Consider the following 19,624-nt stretch of genomic DNA (forward strand, 5'->3'; position numbering starts at 1 on the left):
CTGGCCTGCGCTCTGGTCTCGGTCTGCCTGAATGGAAACTGCTGGCGAGGCCAAACTCCTTCTCGAACAGGTCCATGGGGCATTCTGAGCTGCCACCTTGATTGAGCTTTTCCAGACAAAAAAAAATAACGATGCCCACGTCATCCAAGCTCCCACCGTGCTCTCGGATTCGTGCCTGAACCAACCTGGTCTTGGCGTTTTTCCTGTTTCGTAAAAGCCCGGGGCGGTATCCGGGCGGGTCACGGAGCAGATTTCTGAAAAGCCACAGGGAAGGAGCGCCTCTCTGAGTCTCCAGGGGGCGGGCCCGCCTCACTTCCTCCCTCGCCTCCTCTGGGCTTCCTGTCCTCACGATGTGATGACATTTATTCCCCCTCCACTTCTCCTTTTACTCAAATAGCCCCGGACATCCTTGTCACCAGCCTGGTCGCAGCCACCTCAAGGACAACCATCGATCCTGCCTGAGGGACGGAGGAACAGCACCTGCAGGAGGTAAGAGTGGGGACACTGCAGGCTGCGCTTGAGCGCAGAGGCCTGGGCCAGGTCACATGGGGTAAGGTATCTTCTCTGGAGCCTCCAGGCACCACTCTAGTCACCCTACAATCTTCTGTTTCGCGAATATTGCACAGGAAGTAGAGAGATCAGCAAGATCCTGTAACCCTCCCAAGGCAAACCGGCCAGAAAGGCTTTTCGTGAACCCGGGTCCCAGGACCTGACATGGCTTTGGGCCAGTGCGTTCCTGGTGCCTGGGGCCTAATGTGCGGGATGAAGCGGGGGGCCACCTCCTGGGTCGTTAGGAGACGGGTCTTGTGATTTTTCAAGGGAGCAGAGAGCCAACAGCCAGAGCCGTCTGGAAAGGCAGCTGGGAGCGCAGGTCTTCTGCGCGGGAGAAATTTCCAAAGTCAAGTCAGCGGCTCCCGCTGTGATGCCTCAGAGCCGCTAAATGGAAGGACCGCTTCGAACCCCAGCGCCCAGCTCAGCCCCTGTATCTCACAGGTGAAAGGTGGCATCCCTCGGGGGCACTTAGATTGGGGTTTTCCAGTGGCAGCAAGGGCACTGTGGTCCTCAGAGTTCCCCCAGAAACTTCTCCGCGGTGTACAAAACGTGACTACGAATGCATCTGCCAGGCGCCAAACGGTGGAACTTGACGTGGCAATGACACGCCCCATAACTAAGGATCGGGGTCTCGCGGACTCAGAAAGGCACAGTATGTGACCACCATACCGGCTGGGGGTCAGGGCACCGCGGGGGACTCTAGACCAGAGCCCTCTCCTCCAGGCCCTGCAGGAGTGTCTCCTGGCGGGCAGAGCAGAGTCCCACCTGACCAAGCACCTCGGGGGCTATTGAACGTTGAATTTAAAAATAAAGACTGGACTGTTTAACCAAGTTCCTTAATAATCAGGAGTTAGGAAGGCTCTGGGGCCAGGCACTGTGCTTTGGATGATGCTGGAGGGGGTGAGAGGCGGGGAGAACCTGGCAAGGTGGGAGGGTGTTTGTCCAGCAAGTCGCCCCGCCCTTAAGGAACGCCCAGAGGAGATAAGAGACATTCCAGATGTTTGCAAGTTGAGCAAAAGCAGAATCTTCGCTGCTGGCTACACAGAGAAGTTTTGCTTTCTCAATCGCCACCAGAATCTGCCCGGTTTTGAAACTGCGGTTGAATTGGCGCAGAGGCTGAGCTAAAACTTGATTTCCTGTGGAGTTTCCTGTGGGGGCCGGTTAACAATATTTAGCCTTAAAATGGGAGGACTGGGCGCCTTTACACCCCCAGGGAGCGATTCAAAGCCCCTCTCTCCACAACTCCCCCCTCCTGAGGCCTCACCTTTGGGAACCGAGGAGGAGACACCACCTGGGAAGGTCAAACTGTGGTCCTCGGTTCTTACGTCCCCGGTTTGACCTCTGACTGCTCAGGAGGCTTCAGACTTCGGGCCGAGGCCTGTTCCTCGCCTCACTCCCAGGGCCTGGGCATTGTGCCCGGTGCTGGAGACAAGGCTAACTGACGGGTGTGGATCTCAAGTTCAAGGCGTTCGTAGAGTCTAGCTCGGAGGACAGACACAAATACAACACACACACACACACACACACACACACACACACACACACACCACACGGTGTGATCTTTCCGACAATAAGTGGGACGGTGTGCACAGAATGCAGGCGTGGGGGAGCGTGCCCAAGACTCCCTGGGAGAGAGGGTCCGCTTGGGTTCCTTTTCAGAGAAGTCTGGGTCTGCTACGGAGACTGGGGTAATGGCGTTCCAGACAGAACCCGGCACAGGCAGCTCAAAGACGGGTGAGCCCCAGGCTTGCGAGAAAGGAGAGCAAGCCAGGCTGGGTGTAACGAGCCATGGTTGCGGGGCCACGGGAAGTGGAAATCTCTTTCTCTTACTTGGATTCTAGCATCCCAACCCCTAGGCCCTAGGGGGAAGGCAAGGTCACTAGCCAGGCGTCCTCGGCCTCGCCCTGGCAGCATGAATGGGACGTGGGCTGACGTGAGGGTGAAGAGGCAGGTGCTTTCCTCCTCGGCCTAGATTTGGCCGCGGTTGGCGAAGGGTGGAGCTGTGTGCGAGGTTACAGCCACTCTCCCCCTCCGCTTCTGCTCCAGGAAGCGCGGTGCTGGTTCAGTTTCGGTGGTTTGGTTCATGCTCCCACATTCCTCAGTCCACAGCACTTCCTATACCGAGTGAGCGTGTGATGCGTGCCCATCACCCTGGCCTGGACACTGGGCACTTGTTCTCGGGAAGCTCCAGGGCCCAGCTGCCACTGCAGGTGCAGAGCGCCGAAGCCAAGTCACAGAGAAACGAGACAGCGGTGCGGCGCGGCCTCCGGTGGCTGCCGGGGCACAGGAGCAGAGATGGCAGCAGAGCGAGGGGGGGCAGCTCGGCAGGCGAGGGTGGGAAAGAGGCAGACGATGCGTGTCTCAAACCAGTGGGTGAGCGCGCAGAGTGGAGGCCTTGTGTCTCCGTGCCCGGATACAGAGGCAAGGCTTCGCCCCACTCCCCATTTCACCAGCACACGTGGACTTCCCACCCAAGCAGCAGCAGCAGCGATACATCATCTGTTCTGGCCAAGAATTGTTGTAGAGAAAGGATGCCACAAGGATTCACTTCTAGAATTATTTAAAATAGGGGTGTTGTAGTCCAAGTATTTATTAGGATGTTGTTACTTAAATTGGAGATGGTATAGGTTCAAATAAAAGCACCCAACTCATCGTGAGAGCCCAGCACAGATTAGCCATTAGGACATTCCAATCGACTGACTTTTCAGTTAAGGTGACTTGTCCAGAGCCATAAAACCTCTTAACTGTTTAGAATATTTCCTGATTGTCCATGGAATGCCCTTTTCTCATAGGCTTCTCACTAAATAGGCATCATTGGACTGCGTTCCTTGCTCACATAAAGGCATTTCCAGTGCATTTTAACATAAGCAAAATAAAAATATAACTTAACTACAAATCCAACTGATTTGAGATCAATATGTTTAATAATTTAAGATCCTATATTCAATGTAGATTTTTTTAATATATTTTATTGATTTTTCACAGAGAGGAAGGGAGAGGGATAGAAAGCTAGAAACATCGATGAGAGAGAGACATCGACCAGCTGCCTCCTGCACACCCCCTACCTGGGGATGTGCCCGCAACCAATGTACATGCCCTTGACCGGAATCGAACCTGGGACCTTCCAGTCCGCAGACCGACGCTCTATCCACTGAGCCAAACCGGTTTCGGCTTCAATGTAGATTTAATTTGTCAAACTTTTGTTTGACATTTCCCATCTCAGAACTAGTTGAGGAATGATTCTGACATCTCACATCTTTTGAAAGGTGTTCAAGTAAATTTGAACTCATGGCTCCATATTCACTCTGTACCACAAGCAAACAGAGGCATTAAAGAATGTTCCCATGGTCTTTTCTCCTAAAAGAAGATTCTATGGTAGAATCTCAGTCTTCTAATCCCATTGACTTCCAAAATTATTTGACTGGTCGATTCCTCTACTCCCTAGTGATGGTTTGTTTGTGTTAGAGGAACACCTATTAACATCTCACAAATGTCACAGTCGGTGTGACACCACGGCTGTCCTGCTGTGACTCAAGACTGGGCTCTAAGATTAGATCAGATAAGGCTGGAGATCAAGGACGGATAGTTTCTCAAAACTTCTGTCCAACCTCAGCCACAGCTAAACTGGATTAAACTCAAGACCAGATTAGATGGAGCAGGTATGGGTCAGAGAGAAGAGAGAGATTGAGCTAGAACGCCACAAGATTCTACCTGCCCCGGCTCTCTGCTTGCAGGAAAGCAAGGGTCACTTCCTCTGTGGCCTCCACGCTGGGCCGTGGGAGGTGACCACAGCTGGCTGCAGTTCAGTCGCAGAGCTTTCCTGGAAACTGACGTCACAGAATTACTTTGCAGAGCCCTGGGTCATGGGGCTGGGTGTGGCGACCTTGACTGTGGAGGGCGTGGGGTCTTCCAGGCAGTGGGGTTGGCAGGAGTGAAGTGGTGGGAGCTCAATAACTGGCCCATCGCAGTGAAGAAAGGCCAGGGGGAGAGGGGCCCTGTCTCTGGGTTAACAGGAGAGCTGGGGTCATCAATGCAGGTGGTAACAGCAATGCTGATCTTCACCAAATGGGCAGCTTTCCTCCTTCCATTCAGGTGCGTCTGAGTAAGTGGGAAAACCAGAGAGGAGAAAGCAGAGGTCCTTCTTCCCGTCTGTGAAGGAAAGAATCAGAGGGGATAGGCCCAGGGTTGTGGGCACCTCCTTAGTGGGTGCTCTGTGGACAAGGCGATGACAGGGACCTGAAGCAGTTGCCAAAGGACTCCAGGTTGGTGGGGAGGAGGTGACTCCAGGGGGCATCTGGCCCCATCTCCTTCTGGGTAAGCTATTTGCCTGTGCCCAAGAGATTAGTTTACATCATAGAATTACGTAAGAAATTACGTAAGAAATTACGCAGAATAAATCTCAAGCCAAAGCTCCTGACGCTGCAATGTCATGGTCATTCCACTCACCGGATTATTTAGGGTCAATGAGGAAAATTTGTTCATCCAACAATCTTAGTTATTTTTAAGAGTAATCAGGTTCTGTGCTAGGCCTTGAGGGTTCGAACGTAAATAAACTAGCTCCTACGCTCCAGGATCCCCCATTCTAGTGACGGGAGAGATCATTACAAAGCAAGGTAGATGCTCAGGTCAGTAACGGAGCTGCACAGGGTGATGGCACTGTTGTGGAGCGGATGCGAGTGAACGACCACTGGAGCCCAGATCAAATTAAAATTTAGGGAGCCTTTATTAGCCGGGCGGCCGCGAGACTCGGCGACTGCTCTGCCATTCTCCACGCTGGGAGACCAGAGAGCAGCAGCGACCCTTTGTGTAGGACCACTTTTAAGCACATTAACCACATCCGGTTTTTGCAGAACAAGTAACCCAAGACAAAACAGTTTTTCCCAAGCAACGTCAGGATCATGCCAATGATGACCATGTTATTCACAGGGTCATCCTGTTCTTCAGAAAGCTGACAGTGTTCTATGAAAGAAGGCTACGTGCTGGGAAGGGGCCATGAGACCATATCTCAAGGCCTGGCCTGGTGTCAGCACCGACAACTCTATCTGGGGCATAGTCCACGGCCTCTCTGAAAGCCTGCTCAAAAATTCCTACTCTCTAACAGGCACTCCCTGTGGGAGTGGGGGTTGGGCACAAAGAATCAGGCAGAATCGGAGAAGGCTTCCTGGGAAAGTGACAGCACTTGACCTGAGTCTCAGGGTGATTAACTGCTAATCTAATTGAGGGGTCAGAGAGAGAGAGAGAAGGGGGCAATTCCAGGAAACCACGTGAGCAAAGCTGAGGAAGGAGGGGTAGTGACAAATAGTCAATGTCACTTGTTGAATTTGAAAGTATAAGACAGGGACTGTTGCCACAAGTTTGGAGAGATGGGCAGGTGCACCGTAGGAAGGGCCTTTGACGTATGTATATGTGCTAAAACCGTTCCTACAGTCAAGATAACATGCATCCCTCCCCAAGGAATATGTGTGGTCTTTTGTAACCCTTTCTCTTGCCCTTCTTACTCCCCCTCTGCTTACCCCTCCCCACTCTTCTTTACCTCCACCTCCCAAGCAATTATTTATCTGCTCTTTGTTGCTATAGGTTAGCTTTCATTTTCTAAAATGTCATGTAATTGGAATCACAGAGTATGTATTTTTTATGTCGAGCTTCTTTCACTCACCATAATTATTTTTGAGTTCATCTATGCCAGTGGTCGGCAAACTCATTAGTCAACAGAGCCAAGTATCAACAGTACAACGATTGACATTTCTTTTGAGAGCCAAATTTTTTAAACGTAAACTTCTTCTAACGCACTTCTTCAAAATAGACTGGCCCAGGCCGTGGTATTTTGTGGAAGAGCCACACTCAAGGGGCCAAAGAGCCGCATGTAGGCTTGCGAGCCGCAGTTTGCCGACCGCGGATCTATGCGGTAGCATGTGTCGGCGGTTCATTCTTTCTTATTCCCGAGTAGTTTACCATTATACAGCTGTACCACGGTTTATTTGTCCCCTCACCTACTGATGGACCTTCGCGTTGTTTCCAGATTTGGGATCCTACAAATAAAGCTGCTATAAACATTTCTATACAAGTCTTTGTATGGACATACGTTTTCATTTCTATCGGGTAAAGACCTTGAGTAGGATGGCTAGATCATGTGCTAAGAGTTACCTTTCACTTTTTACTAAGCTGGCCAACGGTTTTTCAAAGTGGGTGTACCCTTTTCCATTCTCACCCACAGCGCGTGAGTCCCAGCTCCACCACATCCTCATCCACACGTGGTATGCTCGGCTGTTTTTCTTTTCTCTCCTTTTAGTCATTCTAGGAGGTGGGTCCTGGTACCTCATTGTGGTTTTAATTTACATTTCCTGAATGACTGCTGAGTGGAGTACTTTGTCATTTACTTACTTGCCATCTGCGTACCTTTGGTGAAGTGTCTGTTCAGCTCTTTTGCCCATTTTTAAATGGCGTTGTTGGCTTTCTTGCCGTTGAGTTTTGAGGGGTTGTCTGATGGCAGGTGTCTTGCATGCAGTCATTGTATATTTTGTACCTTCTTTCGTTGTTTTAGGTGAGTTTCGCTTGCCATGGTTTCAGCTACCTATGGTCAACCACAGTCTGGACATATTAAATGGAAAATTCCAGAAATAAATAATTCGTGAGTTTTTCAATGCACGCTATTCTGGTAGCATCCCCCTCTCTCTGCCTGGGACATGACTCATCCCTTTGTCCAGTGTATTCACACTGTATATGCTACCTGCTCATTAGTCTCTCGGTAGACATCTCAATTATCAGATCGACTGCCACAATATGGAAGTGCTTGTGTTTAAGTCACCCTAACATTATGTCACATGATGTACGTAATGTTAGGGTGACTTAACTTCCTCTCCGCACATAGGCATTGTATCATCTCATATCGTCACGAGAAGAAGGATGAATACAGTACGATTCAGGCATTTTCAGAGAGAGACCACTTTAACATAACCTTTGTTACAATATGTTGTTATAATTGTCCTATTTTATTATTTTATCGTTGTTAGTCTCTTACTGTGCTTAATTTTAAATTAAACTTCATCATAGATATGTATGTATAGAAAAAAACATAGTATATATGAAGTTCAGTACAATCTGGGATTTCAGGTATCCACTGGGATTCTCGGAACATATCCCCTGAGGGTAAGGGGAACTACTGTATATCCAAACACCCTCATAATCTAATTAGCTTTATTTTAACTTGATTAAAGTAACGGTGATGAACTAAGAATAATTTTGAGGGTCAAGACAAGAAGGAAATAAAAAGAGGACAAAGTAAAGAAAAAGGAAAACAGTATGAAATAGAATTTGATCTTTTCAATGGAGAGGATTACTCTACGGTGGAACAGAAGTAGCTCATCCACAGCCTGGAAGAACCATCTGATGAGCCTCAAGACCATCAGCATTCTGGGCACCTTGACACTGCAAAGAGGGTACAATGAATTGTACAAGCAATATGTGTGCTAGAAAAGGCATAGTTCTAATGTCAAAAAAATTTACATTGTTTTCTATATTAGTCTCATGTGTAGTTTTACAATACGAATCACTCTATGAACCCCATACCACTGAGAGAAATTAAAAATTGTGTATCTGGATCTCTAGAATTGAGGACCAGACTTTGCACACTTATGACCTCATCAAGAAAAAAAAACAAAAAAACCAGACATCTATTTTTTAAAAGTTCAAGTTTCGCCTGGCCAGCATGACTCAGTGGTTGAACGTTGACCTATGAACCAGGAGGTCATGGTTCAATTCCCTGCTGGGACCCGGTAGCAAGCTCTCTCTCACCCTTCTTCTCTGAAATCAATAAAAAGACATTTTTTTAAAAAAAGTTCAAGTTTCCATTGCTGTCTTCTTTCATTGTTCCACTGGACAGTTGTTGGCCAGTTTTAGCTCTGCTGTAAGATTGACAGCTCCTGAAGGGTAGCTACTGCTTGGTTACAGTTGCTTCTCCCACAGCATCTTAGAACAAAAAACACCATCAATGTCTTTAGTAAAAGAATAAATGAGGGATAAGTATGTTCCCCCACTTCCATGTGAAGAGGTATGTAGACTACATGTAGTGTATAGGTGCGTCTCAGGGCACCTAAGGGACTGGTTGATCAAGGCACCAGCCATGTCCACAGCTAATTGACCAGCCTCACCCTGACCTCGGGGCCGCCTTCTGGAGTAAGCACCCAGGCACTAGTCGCTGAGCACTGGCTCAGTGTGTGTTCCCGTGACTTGCCCTCCTGGCTCTATTGCTTACTCCTTCAGTGCTTAGTTCAATGTTAAGATCCTTGGCTTCATGCATTGAAGCAAAAGTGAGTGTCTGAGATGAGCCAATTGGTACCTCAGTTCAGAGACTAGGAGAGCAGGAAGTTTGGGGAAACTTCCCGGAGAAGAGTCACAGCTCAAACCCAAGGTAAATGCCAGAGATCCTTGAACTGAGTATTTGTGCCACTTTAGAATCAACTTGCAGAACCAGGTCACTTACATTGTCTTTATTTCCTTCCACTTTTTAGTGCAAGAATATCCCAGGATGGGCATGAGTAGCTTGAAATTGCTGAAGTATGTCCTGTTTTTCTTCAACTTGCTCTTTTGGGTAAGTGAGTCTCTTCTGAGCATGGCTGAGCTCTCCTCCCCCAAGGTGTGCTCTATTTCTCTCTCCTCTGCTGAAGGGCGTTATGTAGAGGGAATTCATGCATGCCTGGATCATGTGCAGTCTACTTAGCCTGAGAAGAAGGGAATGATACTTTTCTCCCCGCTCAGCATCCTGCACACAGAATAACCCTGCAACATTGAGAGGTATCAATGCAGTTCTTTAGGAAGAGGATGCTGTTTCTCTGGGGACTTTAGGTTATTACAACTCACTGCTGACATCTATGTGTGAGAAACCAGAGACTCTACACTGTGTATTGCGTGCCTCTTTTTCCCTAGATGTTCTATGCCCCCTAGACATCTTAGAAGAGCTGTTGGAAAGGAAAGCCACCTTTTCTGGGGAGGTTTCACTGTACCAAATTTAGCAAATGCATTTCAGATGAGTTCGTACTCATGTTTCTATGAGAACATTCTTAGAAGTTGGCTTCTCCAGTGTTCTGCCTTGCAAGATGAACTCCTGAAACAGGGCCTCCACTCGACATGGTTGTGGTTTCCAAAGGGAAGACCATGTGTAACCATTGAGGGGCAAGGAGTAGGAATCTGAAGCGTGAAAATACTGTGCTACTCACAGGAGTGAGCTTCCCCTGGTATCTGGTATGGGTAGGATGAGGCATGAGTGGGACATGACAGGAGGAAGCTGGGACCACCCCTTTTCTAGGGGAAAGCTGGGGAAAGAGGTTGTTCATCAGAGTCCTGATGAAGCCAATGGAAAGAGGCGATTCTAATCTCAAGTAAATGAGACTCTGAGGAGATCCCCAAGGACCATGTTCTATCTCAGAATGTTGTGGGATTCTTCCTTTCAGTTCTGCGGCTGCTGCATTCTGGGCTTTGGGATATACTTCCTGGTCCACAACAACTTCGGGGCCCTCTTCCACAACCTCCCCTCCCTCACGCTGGGCAACGTGCTTGTCATCGTGGGCTCCATCATCATGGTGGTTGCTTTCCTGGGGTGCATGGGCTCCATCAAGGAGAACAAGTGCCTGCTTATGTCGGTGAGTCTCTCGCAGGAGATGTGGTGCCCTAAGTGGGGGTGGGGGTGGGGACAGCATGACTTAAGGCCCAAGCAAGATGTTTTTTGGCAGCTCACCTATGGGCACAGGGAAATCAGAGGGGCGGGAGATTGGCACCTCAGAAACATAAGATTGGCCTCTGCCTAAATCCTCCTGGCATGAGTCTGTATTTCGGAGTCACTGACTAATGGAAAACCTAGTCACTAGATTCTTCTGAGTGCTGTGACCCTCCTAAAAGGGCAGCGGTGCTTCCCCATCTCCTGTCTGCACAAGGTACGCCACAGTGGGAGTGGCCTGGTTTAGGCGAGGGCCTAGGCTGCAGCCACTGAGGTCTAACGTGAGGGATAGCAGAGCTCTCAGTTGTCCCTGGTCTGCTAACTACCCAGAGGAGCACCTTTAAGCTTAGGTCTAGCCTCTAAGCTCTTGGAAAGAGGAGCTCCTTGTTTCTCTTGTGTGCCCAGATCAGAGCTTGGTATGGTTCCCAATCGCTTAAAGAAGGATCACTTGGTTCTTCTTAAAGTCATCTGGTTAATCTTCTTTCCGTTATGGGTCATCTCTGAAACTGGAGTCCAGAGATAGAATAAGAAAGTCCCAGTTCTCTGCTCTAGCTGGCTTGGCTTAGTGGATAGAGCATCAGCCTGCAGACTGAAGGGTCCCAGGTTCGATTCTGGCCAAGGGCACATGCCTGGGTTTCGGGCTTGGTCCGCAGTAGGGGGTGTACAAGCTCTCATCATTGATGTTTCTATCTCTCTCCCCTTCTCCCTTCCTCTCTGAAATCAATAATATATATATATATATATATATATTTTTATTATATTTTTTTTTTTTTTTTTAAAGTCCCAGTTCTCAGGTAGTTCCCAGACTAATGGCGAAAGGTGGAACATAACAGGCATGCGGAAAGGTTTTAAGTAGTCAGAATTCATGTTGGGGTAAAAAGGTAAAGGAAAGAGAATAAGTGAAAGTGTGGATGTGGTTAACACAAAGGGAATCGGCATCTAAAGTTGGAGATAAATATGAATTAGAACCGGGGATTACAGGTTCTAATTCATATTCTCCCCATCTATACAAATAGCCCTGCTCTTGCAGAAAGGACCAGGCCCCAAACTCTAAAGACAATGTTTGGCCAAAATGGTTTCATTGATTTGACAAATGGTATTGCATATATACATTATGCACCTGGAGCTCAATACACACCTGGGACAGGAACAACAAAGAAGACAGCTGACCTGCCCTCTAGAGTCTTGGAATCTAGTTGCAGGAAAAGAATACATATTCCTCACAAGACAAGAGGGGGCTTGTGAAGGCCCAACAGGCAGGAACAAGAACCTCCTGCACATGTGCGGAGACGTGACTGGATGCTCCCAGGATGCCGTGGGAACAGGGGGAGAACTGGGATCTGTGCTGTGAGCGTGTCTCTGCTTCTCCCCAGTTCTTTGTCCTGCTGTTGATCATCCTCCTTGCTGAGGTGACCTTGGCCATCCTGCTCTTCGCGTATGAACAGAAGGTAAGTTACACAGGGCACAGCTCCTTGTCCTATTGCAGAGAATGGGGAGCGGGCGGTGGAGAAGAAGTTGGCACGAAAGAAGTTCTACCATTAGAGGTAGAAGCAAAGTGGGAGGATGGAGGAAAGGGATTAATCATAATTGGGAAGATAAAAACATTCATGAAGGATATTGCGTTTGTGTGGGTCTTTGAAGGATAAGAAGGAAGAAGAGTGAAAGCAAGTCTATCTTGCTCCTGCCTGCTTTTCTCCATGCGTTGGCAATACGGAATGGTGCCTGAGAGCCACGGCTCTGACTGGCCCTTTCCTCCTTTAAAACCCAGAGTTCTGGAAGCACACGTGACCGCTGTGTGCTTCCTCCTTCAGTGCCGTCTCACCCTCAGCACTCCTTCCCATGCAAAAAAAAAAAAAAAAAAATCCAGGACCTCTCCCCTCCCTTCCTTAGCTCTGAGGAGACCATTTGGAAGGGAGGGGCAAATGGGACTGCTCAACTGTCCTAGAAATTCACCTGCTTTTTACACTGTCTCCCTGCGGGCATGTTCCCTGTGCAGCTGGGCGAGTCGGTGCGGGAGGGCCTGACTGACAGCATCCAGCGATATCACTCGGACAACAGCACCAAGGCGGCGTGGGACTCCATCCAGAAGTTTGTGAGTGCGGATGGGCCCCGCCCCAGCTCAACCCTGACTTCATTCTCTAACCTCGGACCCTGGAGGCTAAAAGGCACTTCCTTCCCTGGGAGTTTCAGAATCTATGGTCCATTGCCCCTGGGTCAGGTCCAGAATATGCTTGCCAAGAATCACCTTGGTTCTTCCTTAAGTCATTTGGGTAATCTTATTTATGTTGTGGGTCATAACATAAAGAAGGTTAATCGGGTTGTCTACAGTCTCTCTCTCATCCTCCACCACTCAGATAGGCTCCTGGTTTAAGTCCTACTAAGGAAGACCAAAACATGTCATACTAGATTAGTTTGCACCTTCTCCAAAATTTCCCTGAAAACAGAAATGATATAATACAAGAAATCTCTTTTAAATTCCTAAGTAGCCCAAATCCTGCTTGATACCTACCCCATTAGCATGCCATTCTTCATTCCCCCTCCCCATCCACAAATACCCACATTAACTCTGCATCCCTGCCTTGGTATGTTGGGGGACAAAGCAGGGTGAGGGAGCCAGCCTGGCACTGGCATAGTCTGTGTCTCAGACAACACCACTTGGCCACATGGGGCCGTGGCCCTGCTGTGCCTGCTCAGACCAGGTTTGGGTGACTTTGAGGAAGTCACTTAACCTCTCTGAGTCCCCAGTTCTTTATTTTTCAATTTGCTTTAGAAGTCTCTTTATTAGAGAGTTTTCTGGCATATCTAAAAATACACGGAATAATAGCAAAATGGGTCTCTGGGTCCATATCACCCAGCTTCAATAGTTAATGTTTTGCCACTGTCTCAGCTAATCCCCCCTGCTTTTTTTTTTTTTTTTGCTAGAATATATTAAAGCAAATACTAGATGTTACATCATATTACCCACTCAATATAAAGATAATAGTCTCTTTTTTAAGAACTTAATTTTTTAGAGCAGTTTTAGGTAAAAACAGAATAGAGAGAGGTACAGAGATTTCCCATATACATTTACACATCACTGTCACCCATAGTCCATAGTTTACATTAGAGTTCACTCTGTCTTGTATGTTCGATGGGTATGGACAAATGTATGACACATATCCATCATTCTAGTATCATACAGAGTAATTTCACTGAAAATCCTCTGTGCTCCACCTGTTTATCTCTCTTCCTACTCCGGGGTGAGGAACCTTTTTTTATGCCACGGGCCATTGGATATTTATAACATCATTCATGTGCCATACAAAATTATCAACTTAAAAATTAGCCTGCTATATGTGGTCAAACATTTCATTAACTCATCCCTAATGCCTGGCAGGGCCAGACCACATGATTTCATGGGCTTTATATGGCCCACAGGCTGCACATTCCCCACCCGCCCTCCTCCCATCCTTGGCAACCACTGATCTTTTTACTGTCTCCATAGTTTGGCCTTTTCCAGAATGTCATAGAGTTGGAATCATACAGTAGACAGTATTTTCAAATTGGCTTCTTTCACTTAGTAACATGCATTTCAGGGTCCTCCATGTCTTTCCATGGCTTGATAGTTCATTTCTTTTTAGTGCCGAATATTATTCCATTGTCTGGATATAGCACAGCTTATTTATCCATTCCCCTACTAAAGGACATCTTCATTGCTTCCAATGTCTGACTGCCTTACTTTCTGTGATCTCAAGTCAGGTTGGTGGGTGTAGGTAGATCAGCCTGATCCCTCCATTACAGAGTCCCCTGTGTGTCTAATTTTTGATCTGTAAACGTGCCCTCTCAACTTCAAGGAGTCTATGTGACTGAAATGGTATAATGGACTTGAAAGCATTTTGTCTCAGGAGCTGTAGTAGTCAGGCCAATTCTGGATTCTCTGCTCTGCGGTCAGATATGAAGGGCCCACTTTTCTCCAAGGCCCACATTCGTTTCCATTTTGTTGACTTTCTAACAATCATATCTTTGTTTTCAGCTGCACTGTTGTGGTGTAAATGGCACAAGTGATTGGACCAGCGGCCCACCAGCTACTTGCCCTAAAGATCCACAAGTTAAGGTAATTTGGGGCAACTTTTCTGTTATTGCCTCTTTACTAGAATGTTTAATTACCTTAGAAACTCCAGTCATATAGGACCTAGTCCTCCCAGCCAGAAACAGGGAACCTTGAACAAAATAGAGACCAGGGAGACAACCGAGGTAACTAGACAAATCAGAAAACAAACAACAACAAAAAAACAAACTCATTCAGACTAGAGACATCATTAAGAAGCGTGCTGCCCTGCACTATTACGTTAGAGGGCAAAATGTATGTGCTAGTGGCAGAGGATTATGTCTAGATTTCTCTTGAGCAAGAAGTACGTCTCCTTACGGTTGAAAGTGAAATCTGTAAGGTTGGGGTAGAAAAGCTCCTCCCTCCACCAGTTTCTCTGCTCTCCTTCCTTGGAGATGGCAGCATCCAGCCCCTTAGTGAAATGAATCATAAGGGAAGGAGTCCGGAGTTGGGGGAAGACAGAGTTGGCGCAACTGTTGAAACAACCTGCCCACTTAATTCGGACCTCCAGACTAGGCCCAGAGAAGCAGCCAGAATCATCTTCCAACTCAACCGAGTCCTTAAGGTCCTGTTACCCCATGTTACCCACTCTTGGGGTTGTTTGGAAATCTCTGGAATTTTTTAGGTGTCTGAAGAAAGACTGGGACACCTACCAACCAGCACCTGCCCTGGAGCTTGGTAGGACCCTGATAGGTTTACTGGCTTTTGAAGCAAAAGCTGAAACACAACCAATCCTAGCATCGCATTGCCTACATTTCCGTGTGTTAACTCCAAGTCAGCAGTAAATGTTCAAAGAACACAAGGACATCTGTTGCTGACATACCTTTCAGGAGTTAGTTGAACTCACATGTGAGAATTTAAGACTTCTACTTAAGGTATCATTGTAATAACACCACCAAAAAAGTCCTTAATATTCTCTAGTTTATGACTGTATTTGTATATATAAAGAAAAAATATATAACACCTGGCTTAAGTCTCTTGGCATAAAGCAAAAGACAAACTATCTTCCCAAATAAACCCCTTGATAAAGTCAAATAATATAGTGGTATCATTTGTACTTGTAATTTTTTCTAGGGTTGCTACATAAAAGCAAAATCGTGGTTTCAGTCCAACTTCCTGTATATCGGCATCATCACTATCTGTGTATGTGTGATCCAGGTAAGAGCTTAACCATAGGACTATTTTATTAAATGAGTTATAAAGTTTTGAACAGTACTAGCTACATAGTATGTGCTCAATAAATGTGAGCTCCACAAGTCAAATAGCAAATAATGTTATTAGCAATTTCAAGCAGACAGAAAATATGCTATAAGAGCTATCTGGTCAACTTATCCTTAAGAGGAACGTTTGTGATAGACTTGAAAAAATTGGCTTTATATGCTAATCAGGAATTGGTGATGAAAATTATAATTAACTAGTAGCCCTGCGCATGAATCCATGTGCCAGTAGCTCTCTGCAGGGCCTGGCCACTCCACGCCCGCTGCCCAGAGGCTCTCTGTGGCCAGGCATGGAACACTTGCCTCGTCGCCAGGGCGAAGACCCAAGCGTTCCACGCCCTGGCCTGGCCAGAGGCCCATCCACAGCATTCTGCCAGGCCATTCACACTGCCCGCTCTCAGCAGCCGCTCCCCAGGACTAGGGTACTCCTGCAGGGCTGAGAGGACTGGGTGCCGCCATCTTGTGGTTATGGGCACCGCCATCTTTGTGACAGAGTGATGGTTAATTTTCACATTACCCTTTTATTAGATAGGATTTCTTGGTTATTTCTCTGCTTAGTTTGACTAGTCAGGAATCAACTGGGGATAGTTTTATCTTCTTTTATGTTATGTGATATTTCTACCATTTTTATACCCCAGTGTTTTGGGTATGCTAAGACTTAATCAAGGAGCTCAGAGAAAAATCAATTTTCTCTGCTTGGAAACCAAGGAGGATTAGAGCATAGGGAGAAATGACTCATTGCATGAAGCGTTGACTTGTGCAGAACATGCCTGTTCCAGCAGCAGGGCTTCTTAAGCTTTCTTCTTCTTCTTTTTTTTTTTTTTAAATATATTTTATTGACTTTTTACAGAGAGGAAGGGAGAGGGAAAGAGTTAGAAACATCGATGAGAGAGAAACATCGATCAGCTGCCTCCTGCACACCCTCTACTGGGAATGTGCCCACAACCAAGGTACATGCCCTTGACCGGAATCGAACCTGGGACTCTTGAGTCTGCAGGCCAACGCTCTATCCACTGAGCCAAACTGATTAGGGCTAAGCTTTCTTAAAGACTTAAAGAGACAAGAGATGTCCCCATACTCTATACTCCTATGTCTTGCCAGCATCAGGCCCACTAGTCTCCCCACTGCCATTCTAAAGTTAAAGGAGACAACACCTGAGAAGGAATTTGAAAGCAGGAAAGATGGTTTCAGTATAACGGATACTTTCTTTTACTTTGGGGCTGATGCCAGAGGTTGTGGGAGAGATGGCTCCTTCTATAAAGATCTCCTATTTTTCCAACTCTTCTCAGGTGTTGGGGATGTCCTTTGCGCTGACTCTGAACTGCCAGATTGATAAAACCAGCCAGGCCCTAGGGCTGTGACCTGCTACTGCCTTTGCCGAAAAGACTTGTTTCATCTCTGGAAATCCAAAACCACCTACAGCATGAAGGCCTCCCGGACTGACATCTTTGTCCCCCTCTCATCTCTTCCCTGTTTTGGTCCCTTTCTCACACAACCGGAGAAGAGGGTGTTGGACAGGCATTTCCCATCTCTGGAAGCAGGATATCATTCACCCACTCATGGTGGCAGCCATGCCACTCGAAGTGGTGACACTAATACCTGAGCATTTTTCAGACACGAGAGACCAAGAGTACCTGTGGCGCTAATGGCTCAAGATCAAAGAATGGGTCTAGGATTCGAATTTTTGCATCTTCCCAATGTCAGGTCTCTAATCTCCAAATCACGCCCAGTTCACTCCAAAGTCAAGCAAGAGACAAGCTGAAGGGACATCTGGGGCCAGACTTCCTGGATCATTGTCTGTGGGCCATGGCTACGGAAATGACAGAGTAGTCTCTCTTCACAAACAGTGGGGTTTCATTTCAATTTCATATTCATTCATTCTGTCCTTCCAAAAGAAACTATGCAGTTATTCATATCCCAACGTCAGCCAATCTCTTAGCCTTTTATTTACGTAACTGTGGAAGAACTCACCAGGACCAGTATCTCTGGTGGTTCAGATGATAATCACATTCAGAAGAGTTCTGATATTTTTTTTTCATCACATAAGGTTTTGTTAATGCGCTATTTTAACTCTTTAATAAATAAAATAGCATATGATCTCGATCACTTATGTTCCCATTCCTGTATCTTAAAAGCATGTTCCATGAATCAGACCAATTGCCTTGCCAGCAAACCAGGAATACTACTTATCTATTGCTGCATAACAAAGTCCTACCAAGGTTTCTCTAGTACTATAAAGTTTAATATCTACTGAGGTCTTTCCAAGTATGAGACAATGTGCTGACAACTTTACATACATGTGCCCATTTAAATATTGACAAAATGTCTCCTGTGTGCACCTCCATAACTAGCACACTCACAGAAACTTTATAGATCTTATCACATTTTATTTGAATAATCTATATATTTTCCTTTTAACCTTTGGCCTGATCAAATCAGAAAAAAAGAGAAAAAAAACATACAAATTAACTATAAATAAAAATTGGGCCATGACCTCAGATACAATTAAGATTTTAAAGCCTGTAACAGAATATGATTTTTAAAATTTAGGCCAATCACTTTTTTGAATGTAAGTGCTATAGACAATTTCCTAAAATAACAAAAATCATACAAATAGATTAAGATAGAAAAGGAATTCTGTTTCTGGTAAGACAACAGACAATATTACTAGACTAAACTTCCCATTATAAACAACTAAAATGCTAGATTTAAGCTTTGAAACATTTTATGAGGACCACTGTTGTGCTAGAAATAAAATAAGGAATACACAAGCCAGAGACATACGGATGGTGTGAACCAGAGAGGTAAAAGAAATTTGAGGGCATTTGCCAAACTGGGTCAACTTGGGTATCAGTTTTCATGGCTCATGGCACATAAAGTGCAGGAGGCAAATTTCAGTGTCCACTTAAGGTGGGGAGTTTAAGTAGAGATCTCTTCTCTTTTAAGTCAGAGACCCCAAAGGCCTCTACATTAGTGTAAGGGTGAACTATAAATACCACTCCTTTTCACCAAAGATTACATAAAAATTTGTTTAAAACTTGGCAAATTAGCAGAGGAAGGCAACATCTTAAGAAGTTGAATCCATAGTCTGGTTATCATGTTGATGTAAAGTGTAAATGTAGAGTGTCTGCATCATCCTCAAATTCTCAAACTAAAACATTTAAAGTATCCCTAAACTAGAAGTTATCCCAGGCTCTGGCAAAAGAAACAAAAGTCGCACATTTTCTGAAGGAAACAACTTAATACCAGGTTTCCATAAACCTCAAAAAGCAAATTTTTTCATTTCATTAAAAAATGAAATTAAACTACTCAAAGTCAAATTCACTAAATACAAGAGAAAATAAGACACTATGAGTAGTATGCGGGGGTTCCCTTTTCTCCACATCCTCTCCAACATTTGTCACTTCTTGTTTTATTGATAATAACCATTTTAACAGGTATGAGGTGGTATCTCATTATAGTTTTGGTTTGCATTCCCCTTATAGCTAGTGAAGTTGAGTGTCATTTCATACGTCTGTTGGTCATCTGTATGTCTTCTTGGAAAAAGTGTCTGTTCAAGCCCTCTCTTCATTTTTTTAAATAGATTCTTTGTTTTTTGTTGTTGTTGTTGAGCTGTGTGAGATCTTCATATATTTTGGATACTATCTCCTTATCAGAGCATCTTTTGTAAAGAGAATCCTCGTACACTGCTGATAGAAATGTAAATTGGTACAGGCTCTATGGAAAACAATATGGAAGTTCCTCAAAAAATTAAGAATACAGTTACCATATGCCCAGAAATCCCTCTTCTGGGTTTCTACCAAAAAATTTGAAAACACTCATGTACCCCTATGTATTTATTGCAGTATTATTCACAATAGCCAAGATATGAAAATAACCTAAGTGTCATTTGACCAATGATTGGATAAATAAAATGTGGTACATATATACAATGGAATACTACACAGCCATAAAAAAGATGAAATATTGTCATTTGTGACAACATGGATGGATCTTGAGAGTATCATGCTAAGTGAAATAAGTCATATGAAAAAGTATCAGAACTACATAATTTTACCC

The 19,624-nt window shown here is 45.7% G+C and overlaps 1 protein-coding gene across 1 annotated transcript; it reads left to right on the forward strand.

The window, feature by feature from the left end:
- Nucleotides 1-368: 368 nt before the first annotated feature.
- CD53 (CD53 molecule) lies at nt 369-17,668 on the forward strand. Its single transcript, XM_008147145.3, has 8 exons — nt 369-489; nt 9,060-9,139; nt 9,999-10,187; nt 11,635-11,709; nt 12,258-12,353; nt 14,274-14,354; nt 15,423-15,506; nt 16,855-17,668. Exons 2-8 carry the CDS (start codon nt 9,077-9,079, stop codon nt 16,924-16,926), a joined length of 660 nt encoding a protein of 219 aa, XP_008145367.1. The 5' UTR covers nt 369-489; nt 9,060-9,076; the 3' UTR covers nt 16,927-17,668.
- The last annotated feature ends 1,956 nt before the right edge of the window (nt 17,669-19,624 follow it).

Source organism: Eptesicus fuscus, chromosome 22, assembly GCF_027574615.1.
Source record: "Eptesicus fuscus isolate TK198812 chromosome 22, DD_ASM_mEF_20220401, whole genome shotgun sequence".
NCBI lineage: Eukaryota > Metazoa > Chordata > Mammalia > Chiroptera > Vespertilionidae > Eptesicus > Eptesicus fuscus.

What these genes read in the sequence shown, in the direction of transcription:
- CD53 (XM_008147145.3), top strand. Translation starts at nt 9,077, where the DNA reads ATGGGCATGAGTAGCTTGAAATTGCTGAAGTATGTCCTGTTTTTCTTC. An exon ending in ACAAGTGCCTGCTTATGTCG is followed by an intron (nt 10,188 to 11,634) that starts GTGAGTCTCTCG and finishes GCTTCTCCCCAG; the next exon opens with TTCTTTGTCCTGCTGTTGAT. An exon ending in TCTTCGCGTATGAACAGAAG is followed by an intron (nt 11,710 to 12,257) that starts GTAAGTTACACA and finishes TTCCCTGTGCAG; the next exon opens with CTGGGCGAGTCGGTGCGGGA.